The following is a 10,460-nucleotide window of genomic DNA, read 5'->3' on the forward strand; positions in this document are numbered from 1 at the left end:
ATGACGTCATAGTGTTCGACAGCGCCACCAATTTGGAGTTGCCACAGTTGAACTATGCTCGAAGCTAGGGGCGAACGAGGTCGCGCCCGAACGCCATGGTCTTGAGGGGATTACGATCCCCTTCCGATTTGTTTCAGTTTCAGTCTGTCTACCAACGTCATGATGACGTTTCTCGGGTAGAAGTTTATTACGAGCTTCGACAAAGAAACCGCCCCCTCCCGCCCCATCCCCAGGGTTGGAAAAATCCTCTCCAGTGGTCTTTTTTGGATAAAATTGGTTGTTTTTTTTATTCTTTTGGATAATATGGAATGTCGAGCAGTGTGAGGAGGGCCAGGCCCCAAATGCGTTTTGCCTTGGCCCATCCCTTTTTGGATCATCTATAGTTTCAGATTATAAATCTCCTCTAGCAACAACTAGGCAGACAGTACGGCTTAGACGCAGGCCAGCTGGTGCACGGACTCCATAATATGACAACCTGAGGTTTTCAAGATTTTGTATTATAACAATAATAATAACTTTATTTTTGTTCAGGTACCCAAAAACAACCACTAGGGTCTTCTTATTGGTGCACCACAAAATGTTATACATGAAAAAACAAAGACATTCAAATAGACAAAAAGGCAACAAAGTTAACAATGAAACTTCGAAGTTACACAGAAACAATGGCACTAATACTTGTAAGAAACTCATGAGAAGGAGCGAGAATGTCAATGTCATAATGTTGTGACGCGGAGTTCAAGATTAGTTGTAAACGCGGTTGATTGGATGAAGCTTTGGAAAAGAGTGAGAATAAAAAACAAGATGAGACCTCAGAGAACGTGAGGGCACTCGGAAGTTGATGCTCGATAGTAATTCAGTGCAGTCAATGACAGCATGTATGAGCTTATTAGATAAGAAATGACAGTCACGAATCGTTCTTCGATGAGAAAATGTGGGGATAGCAGGTTTGTTCAGAATATGATCGTAGTTGCAGTAAGTACTGCAACCCAGGTGACGAAGATGAAAAAGAGATATGAAGAGTCGCTGAAGGTTTTCTATTTCAGCGGAACGTTTTCTATTATGGAACTGGGCAGACCCTCGAGGTATTACCGCGATCGGAAATGTTCCCTTAAGTTGCAGAGCAGTTTTTACCGTGAAAATAGTGGGGCATCATGGCGATGCCGAAGATGAACTGTCTGGTCGTCATCACTTTTTCTTCATTCTTCTTCTTTTCTTCGAATAGACAGGATGATTTCTGGAGCTATGTGGTCTCCCTTGTGGGCACCTGCGGCTCCATTTCTTTGAAGCTTCAAAATTTCATTTATAGCTGTTGTTGTTGCTCTGGTTTTAGTGAATCGTTTTCACTCAAACTGCTCGCGAATGGTTTCGCGGAATAAGTCCAATGAGAAGAGGGAGTGTCTAAGGACAGAATCCTTTGATTGGGCAGCGCAAAAACCGTTCGCGAATCGTGAACACGATTCGCTAAAACTCCCTTATGCTTGGAAGCTACACCGTTCTTGTAGGGCTCGTTGTCTGTGCTCGAAAATTCTTATCTCGAAGACAAGATAGCACCAGAGGATAACGTCGCGCAGAAAGGAAACAATCGTGCATTGTTGCCATTAGTACCTGAAGTATATGTTAATCACCTGTCGGGTACTTTCGAACTTTATCATTTCGTGTGACTGTGTCTCATGCAAGGAGAGGCAAGTAATTTCATTGTGCATATGCTTGCAGCACGGGGGAGGGGGATATGTTTATCTAAAAAAAGACAGAAAGCTCGGGTTTTTGCGACAATAGGTTTACGTGCACCCTCATCTTATACCCTTGCATAAATAGACGTACACTATATACGCGGGCTGCATGGCAACACCAGGTAGACCGTTACTTCGGCGCCCCTGCTCTCGATTAAAGAAAGAGGAATTCCGATCCTGTTTTCTAAATATATTGTTTTAAGTTATTATTATACATCTAAGGTCGCTTGCGTTTCCAGCAACCGTCGCTTCTGAAATTATCGCACCTGTTTAGTTGGTGTGGGATTCCAAGGTAGCCTTTCGATCACCTGAGAATTTTGCATATGAAATCGAATGCCGCTATATTGGCGAGTATCTTGCAACGTTGTAACGGATGAGGCAATTAAACATGCACAGGAACAAACAAAACACAAGCCTAACAACGTCCAGCTGCATACTTCACTACTTTGTTGAAATATCCCACTGCATCATCGTTACTTATTCGTTGTTGTTGTTCTTCAACCGCCATTGCTCAGTTGGAGTATTTTGCGCCTATCGACTGTGTCGGCGATGCAAGCTTTCCCCTTGTCTTGCAGACCCCGTTTACTTAGTATGGACGTCCATATTATCTGTGGTTCCTAATAGCAGGTACGAACAGAGTAACGTGAGAATATCTAAAATATATATTGCATTTCTGATGGGACAATTCATCCAGGATGCGTTCTTTTTTTTTTGGGGGGGGGGGGTGCATTCATATCTGGCGGATGTTTGTCCAAGGGTTTCATCATAGAAGCGCAGAAGCTCATTGTGATCGTTCGTGAATATGAAGAGGTTGTCTCCAACTTCAAGCTATTATGTTCACGACCAGGGTGATTTCTTCACGCTGTGGAAACTCGCATGCTTTCATTGTTGTATCCCCTATCAGTCTTCAAAGCCGAGGCTGAAAGCGCTGTTGAAGCAACAGCCGGACATGGCGATAAGAGGTCGCGAACACGGAGAACGGACACTATAAAAACGATGCAAAGTGAGGACATATCAAAACTCTTCCGGCTGACGGTAAGTAGCCTTCTTTGAGACCTGTTCATTTTCAGCAATGGCCTGGCAGAGGTCTCGCTTATGCATTCTTGTAATCCCGGCGCCGTCTCGACCACATGAGAACTTAATCAAATTGTACTGTTATTATACGCATAATTGCGGAGAACACTGAAAGGAAATGTAAGAGAAAGAGGTCTCTGTTAGGGTTGAGCAATTTCGATGGGTGTTAGGAGGAGGCTAAGGGAATGTCTACGTTACAGCGGCTGCTCCGCAAGGACAAAAGACCCATATACAGCTTCCCTGCTTCTGTCGTCTATATCTCATTAACCCTGTACTACCTATATCACTTCGTGGCCGTCTGAGCTTTCATCGTCAGACGAATGTATAGGTACATTTAGCTTTAGATGAACAGTTCATGTTTCCTGCATGATGCTGACTATGCATGTAGGAGGTCGTGTAGCGATAATGACAAAGTCGAGATTGTCGTAAGTGACTGAAAGTGACACAACTGATTATAAGGACTATATGTTGAATAGGAAGCGAGACATTTACCTTTTTCGTTCTTTCATTTAGATTTTCGTCTTGAGACCTGTTTGCAGAAGTAGAGCCAAGATGCGATTCGCTCTTATCATCGCTACTTTGCTTGCTGGTAAGTCATATTATTCGAGTGTCACTGTGTCCATATTTTCCAATATAAAAAGTTTACATTCTTATTTTATCGGTCGCGAACAAGACACAATACGCGAAACAAATGATGTGCTTTTTTTTCATCAACGCGTTCCCGACACCATTAACCCCCGTAATAACATACTGACTCATCAGATATATTGAAGTCATTTTATTTGAAATACTGAATTATATTTCGATTTGTAAATATCAAATGACAGCCTGGACGTACCCAACTGTGACCCTGGTAAGAGTATAAGATCTGAGTGCCTTAGGAAAACAGGGGAAAAGATTATATACGTAAATTGAAGAGAATTCTTGATAAGTTGATAAGTAAATTTTAAAAAATATGGAGAAATTGAAGCGAATTCTTACGCTGATCGGTTTTGGTATATTTGGTATACAGTCACATATGCACGCAGTTACAATACTACAGAAACGACTAAAGTGTGTAGGCGATAAATAAGCTCTATAATCTACAAGAAGATCCATCTGTAATAAATACTACGCAGGAGCCTAACAATTTTTCAGAAATGCGTTCGACAGGGATCAAGTCTAGGTAATTTTGCAGAAAGAAAGAAAAAAAAAACTTCATTTAGGAAGCATTGGAATCACGTAATCTTTCTCTTTTTCCATTTTTTTCTTTTACCAATCAATCAACCAATCAATATCTTCCACCCGCAGGGGTCTTGGCGGTCGACGTGGACAATGTCGCTCTACCAGACTTTCACTTGAGTGTGTTTGGCATCCAAACGAGGGAGGTGAATTTCACCCACGGAAAAGTACAGGGTCTCAGCAAGTTCTTTAGGAGTGCTCGCGTCTGTTACGGACGCTACAGTTGCGTCGTGTCGGTCAGCGGACTACGTTTTACCTATAAAGCTGCAGCCACCTTGCCGGAGCAGGAGTTCGACGTCGTGGTGGATGTGCTACACGGCTTGCTCGAAGTGGACCTCGCAAGAAACACAGGTTCAAACACTCGTACCACGTCGAGTCTCTATCAGTCTTTGGTAGTGACTAAGTTACAAATAACTCGTAACTGTAACTGGTTACTATTTGCGGCAACTAGTTACTTCTTGCAGTAACTAGTTACTCTTCTACAAAAGTAACTTATAACTGTAACTAGTTACTGCTGTTCGCTAAGGTAACTATAAAACGCAACTGCAACTAAGTAACTCAGGTACTGGAATATACTCCACGCGTCAGTACCCTAGCGAAATTTTGTCGAGGCTTCAAACGCCCTGCCGCTTTTCCCCAAGAGGAATTCCATTCCACAAATGTTCCCATCTCATATGCAGCCAGGATGACCTAATCATGGTCGTTGGAGTTCAGAAAACGTTACACTGACTCGATTGTGCATGGCATATATACGGCCGCCTCAATCCAACGTGCGTCGCGTTTCATTGGTCCTTTCGTTGGCTCTTCGTTTATTTATTTATTTTATCTATGAACAATGCACACCGGCACACTATAGACTGCGTTGCACGCAAACGCCCAGCGCCCATGGCCTTACACTGGTCCATATGAAATCCTCCGTTTATATCACGGCATAATTACGCTCGGACAGTGCAATCGCGAAGACTAATTTTCCAAGTTACACTTTAACAGACTTGTGCGTAACGCGTTACTAGTAATTGCGTTACTTGTAATCAATTACCTTTTTGAGTAATTTTTCGAGTAATCAGTTAGTTGTCATAGGAAAATTTAATGAGACAGGTATGAGACAGGTATGGTCACATGTTCAGGGGCTGCAGGATGACGCAACGATTATGTACAACGGTTATTTACAACATGGTGATCGATGAAATGATACTGTGAAAGTAATTTTTCGAGTAATCAATTACTTTTTGTAGTAATCGATTACTCAGTAATTGATTACTTTTCCGGCAGAGATTAACTTATTTTTCAGATGTTCTGCCCCAAGTCAAGCCCCCCGTGCCGTCAGTCTTTGTGGGATCGTTCTACTCTAGCAAGTACAGGTCATTGTACTAACGTTCTGGAATTGCAGGGTCTCTCTCCCTAATCTTTCCCAACCCCAGTGGTAGCACCCCGATTCGTCCAAATGTTTATTTCGTCCAAGTATTCACAACGTCCAGGTACTCAGCACGTCCGAAAAAAATTGGACATAGTGGGCATTGGACGAACTGAACCAAAGGGGGGAAAACTTGACCAACCCGTCCAAACGCTTGTTTCGTCCGAAAAGGGAGGGGGATCTCCGAATGCGAGTGAACAATTGGTTCGTTTACGATTGAAGGTAGGATTTAAACGTTCACACCGAAAGATGCCGTGCCATACACCAAGTAAAACGAAAAACAAATGCTCAGCCTGCTCTGTTTATTTATTTTTATTTATTTCTTTTTTTTCATTCCAACGACTGACTTATTAGTTGAAGGTAAGATTTAAACATTCCCACTGAAAGATGTTATACACCGAGTAAAACGAGAAACAAATGCTAAGCCTGCTCCGTTTAGTTTTTTTTTTTCCTTTGAACAACTAACTTATTAGTTAGCATGGTCCAGCAAGTGGGACATGCGCTGCAAGTATGCCTTGATGACATGAGCAAACTGCTCTGTTACATCTGTAAAGGGTGCTTCGTTTCTCAGCATCATTTCCCCTGAGCTGTATTTTCCGTACGCCCATGAGAAGGAAGAGCGAGCCTCTTGTATCGTCTCCTGCTTGGCGGAGCCCCGTTCAACAGCAGCCGAATGCGTACCTGCAAATGGCGGTAAGAAGCATGAATACAAAGAGAGCAAGCGAGGAAGTATATTAATTATCATGATGATGTTCCCTGATTATGCGAATTTGTTGCTTACCTGGTTGTGCTTACATTGTGAATGGTTGACTGAAATTCGACGAGGAACTTCGAAAACGTCAAGTGGGGTTGGCTCTTGAATTTCATGCGCAGCGAATTATGCCACCCTTCGGCGTGATTGTTTGTGCGGAGATCGTCCTCATCCGCAAACTAATTCCAGAGATGAACGTTGGTAAGCCACTGCCGCTCGAAGTAGTCTACGTAAAAGCAAGGGACCGCAAGTTTCCTTTCAGATCCCTAGATGTTTCCAAGAAAGATCACTGACATTGGGAAACGCGGTACTTAGCGAGAACACAGTTACAGAAAACAACACATCGTTAACTGGACGGTCACTGTAGGCCAGCGGTCGTGTGAACGGGTTTGTGCGTTCTGTGATTCCCCGTTTGATCGATAATCCATTTGCTTTCATGAATACAGTCACCTGCCATTCACCCAGTGTCAAACTGGCCTGTGCTTTCATGAATGCAGCCAGACAGTCGCCTGCCGAAAGGAGCAGAGCCTTTGGGAATTCCCCCATTTGGACGAAATGGGCTATTGGACGGTACAGGTATTGGACGCGCTGGGCAAGTTTCTCCTCGCCTGTTCATTTCGTCCAAGTGTTCAGTACGTCCGATTTTTTTCGGACGAATTATATATTTGGACGTTGTGAGTACTTGGACGAGTACTTGGACTTTTTTTTTTCTTTTTTTCTGGGGCACACAAAGACAGGTGTAATTTGTGTGAATGCAGAGTAACGACCGGAGTAACGCGTTACTTTTTTACTCGTTACTCAATTACATTTGGAGTCGAGTAATTGGTAACGGTAATCAATTACTTTTTTCGAGTAACGGGCACAAGTCTGCAGTGACTTATTCGACTTTTAAAATGTAACTGTAAAGTAGCTAATTCACTTTAGTATGGTAATTGTAGCTGTAATTAGTTACATTTCAAAAGAGTAAGTGTAAACCAATTACTATTTTTGCAAAGTTTTCAGCAGAATTTCCTCATTCATGATTATCAGCGTGTTTGTTGTTGTTGTTGTTTTAGCTGGAGTCGGGAAAACAGGGCTCTAGAGAAGACACAGACGCTTAGTACACACACAGCGCCGTGTGTTTGTCTTCTTCTATTCAGTCGCGTTTTCTTTTTTCGCGCTGTTTTTCTCACTTCTGACATGTCCCAACCTGCCCAAACCAGTGCCTTAACTCAGTGTACAGCTGATTGCCTATGCTACAGCTAACACCGATACATCTGTACAGTTTGCTAATTGTAAATGTAGCTTAATTATACTGGGTGTTTATTTTTATCCTTTACAGAATATTTAAAGCTATGAGAGCCGCACAGATGTCGTCTTTGCAATTGAGTTATACGGCCAGGTGGACCTCCTGTGGAAGACAGTATGCAACTAGATGACTGATTACCTAAAATCCATGAATTAACTATTTAATTAGCGAATTTTGGGCAAAATCCGAATAGCAGAACGGGAGACAGACCTCGTTGGAAGTGGTGGTGGTGGTGGTATGATGTTCTAAGGAAGAGGAGTGAGGTCTGCCTGCTCAGACAAGGTGGCAAGCTTCACTCCATTGTGAAAGGGGAAGGGGAGAAGGGGGAGTAAAAGAGAAAGGATAGAGGGTCAGAAATTAAAAGAAATGAGAAATTAGAAACACAGAGATAAAGAAATCAGTAAGAAGGGAGGGAGAGAGAATGGAAAGCGTTCAAGACAGTCGCACAGAGTGAGCGAAAGCTAGGAGCGCGTCTCGCGCTTTTCTACGGATGTGGGTGGGACCCTGCGGGCACAAAATCTCGTCTAGATAGCCACAGGGATGGGATCACATCGGATCACCCATTCCATTCCGATGAATGAAGATTTGTGATAATTTCATTCCTTTCAATTCCTCGGAATGAAAAGGTATAGTCAATTCCCACTCCTGGAATGGCTTTGCGACCCCATTCCATTCCTTTAATTCCACCAAAAGAGACCGGTAACCGTACTAGCTAGCCCAGCAGTGCTATAGAGGAGATTGACATTACCCAGCACGGAAAAACCACAAAGACAAGATTATTTCGCCCTCCTCTCCTCCTCCTCTTCATTGGCACCATCATTACAGAAGTTTTCCACTAAAGCAACTGGTGCAAGTGATGTGGGTTGCGGACCTCACACTAGTGCAGCTAAAATCTCCATTTTATTTTTTCTTAAAATCAGGCCAAACCATCGCCCTTGACCGTGTGGCACCCAGACCATTGCATTCCAATTCCATTCCGCCTGCGAAAAAATGTCTCATTCCATTCCCGTTCCATTCCCAGGACAGTTTCCGCCATTCCATTCCAATTTCATTCCGGGCTCTGATAAATCTGGAATGATTCCGGAATCATTCCAACCCCGGAGTGGCAATTCCGCAACCCTGGTACCAGTTAGTATAGATAGTGACCTGATTGCGAAAGAGCTACAATGTCTAGATAATTTATGATACGCTTCTTATTTCTAGATGACAAAGACGTAGTTAAGGACGTTCGTGTGAAGTCACTGAACCAGTATGTCAGGAAGCCAGTGCTGTTCAGCTCCGACTGGAAGCAGAGCGTTCTCTTTGACGAGAAGCTCAAGGAGAAAACGCATGAGTTTCTGAAAAGACTGACGCGAACAGAGGCTTTCGAATAGAGAGAGGGGTTCAAGCCGGTGTTCTAACACAGGCGTTCAACCGTGCCTTCTTCAAGGTTGTCGAAGGTCCGACAAAACGTGTGCTTGGAAAGAAAGAGGAAATCCACTTTTCACTTCGTTTGAACGTCGCATTCACCCCATACTTCAGCCACAAGCTGGGTTATAGTAACACAATGCTATGCTCTTGCTGTAATACTCGAACTACTGTCCAGCACATTCTCATCGACTGTCAGAAGTATTTCACTAAGCAACGCGTCCTCCAGCGTCAACTTGAAGCCACTGGGACGCCCTCACTTGCCCTTCCTCAACTGTTTGGGCCTTCGGTCAATCCTGCGCGTCGGCTACGAGCTCTTCAAGCCCTCATCGCCTTCTTGGCAGCAACAGGGCTCCTGCGCGAACTCTGCACATTCATCATGATTCACCATCTTCTCCCCCCTCAAGCAACCGGATTGGGTGGCGCATCAGCGCGAAACATCCCACTTCATCATCATTGCTTATTTGTTGTTGTTGTTTAGAGAGCCATTGATTGACCCATGAATGATCGTTTACGATTTCTACCGATTCCTATTCTTTTTAAATAAATGGATGTTAGACGTAGCTTCGTCTTTAAGACTTCATTTTTCGAATGGAACTTTATTGGCGCTTTATTTTTAGAATTTTGGCATCGCCAGCGTTCTCGGCCCCGAGTAGGAAGAAATATTCATGGGAAAATAGCGATTATGCAGCACTCGTTCGACCGTTTTCAATGTCACGCTAAAGATAGGGAGGTACTGTGTTCGAGTTTGACCCCTGGCTGTGCTGTATCAGCTTCAGTGATGGAGGGTGAGAAGCTTATTTGCATTGCCTTACAGAATGATTTCAAAGCTTATTTATACGGGAAGTGGAAATGCTCTGACTGGTTGAATTTGGGAAAGGCTATTTTGGAGTTCATGTCTCCAGGGGACCACACGGTTTATGTATGCGAGGTTGAGTTCTTCCCTACGAATTAGGAACAGTGGAAGGTTTCCGCCCTATTTCTCGTGAAAGGTGAGTGTCCGTGGATGGCCTCGAAAAATTGTAGGTTCAACCTACCACCTCGGGGGAAAAAAGAAAAGAAAAACGTAACGAAGAAAAGCGAGCCTATAAAAGGCGAAAGTAACCGAAAGCATATAAGATTCAGATTCGCTCATCTGTTTGTACTTTCTGTAACCGTCCTGGAGTGGCCAGTTCGACTTCGTCGCGACTTGCATCGCAATATTTTTCTTTGTCACATCACCATCGCCATCAGCGTAAGACAACATTTATTATCAACATAAGACAACATTTATCTGTATGTTTTTAATTTCTCATTTCATTTAATTTCTGACCCTCTATACGTTCTCTCTCTCTTTTACTCCCCCTTCTCCTCTTCCCCTTTCACAAAGTAGTGAAACTTGCCGCCTTGTCTGAGCAGGCACACCTCACTCCTCTTCCTTATAACATCACACCACCACCACCACCACCACCACCAGTCGTTACCTCTACCAGTTCTGAGTGAACCGAAGCTCTTTTTCGAAGGTTATGAATATGTCAAAAGGTCGCTAAAAACGCCTGTATATGATGATGTGAAATGCCTGAGTCTGGTCGACAG

At 43.5% G+C, this 10,460-nt stretch overlaps 1 protein-coding gene across 1 annotated transcript; it reads left to right on the forward strand.

The window, feature by feature from the left end:
• Window positions 1-2,566: 2,566 nt before the first annotated feature.
• Window positions 2,567-9,448, forward strand: LOC135385215 (uncharacterized). The gene is made up of 4 exons (XM_064614415.1): window positions 2,567-2,765; window positions 3,318-3,393; window positions 4,095-4,376; window positions 8,682-9,448. The coding sequence occupies exons 1-4, from the start codon at window positions 2,607-2,609 to the stop codon at window positions 8,849-8,851; spliced, it is 687 nt and encodes a 228-aa protein (XP_064470485.1). The 5' UTR covers window positions 2,567-2,606; the 3' UTR covers window positions 8,852-9,448.
• The last annotated feature ends 1,012 nt before the right edge of the window (window positions 9,449-10,460 follow it).

This window comes from Ornithodoros turicata, chromosome 2 (genome assembly GCF_037126465.1).
Source record: "Ornithodoros turicata isolate Travis chromosome 2, ASM3712646v1, whole genome shotgun sequence".
NCBI classification, from domain to species: domain Eukaryota; kingdom Metazoa; phylum Arthropoda; class Arachnida; order Ixodida; family Argasidae; genus Ornithodoros; species Ornithodoros turicata.

Bases quoted from the DNA above. Each gene is read 5' to 3' on its own strand.
- LOC135385215 (XM_064614415.1), top strand. From the start codon at position 2,607: ATGCTTTCATTGTTGTATCCCCTATCAGTCTTCAAAGCCGAGGCTGAA. The intron at 3,394-4,094 runs GTAAGTCATATT...TTCCACCCGCAG, and splicing joins CATCGCTACTTTGCTTGCTG to GGGTCTTGGCGGTCGACGTG. The intron at 4,377-8,681 runs GTTCAAACACTC...TCTTATTTCTAG, and splicing joins GGACCTCGCAAGAAACACAG to ATGACAAAGACGTAGTTAAG.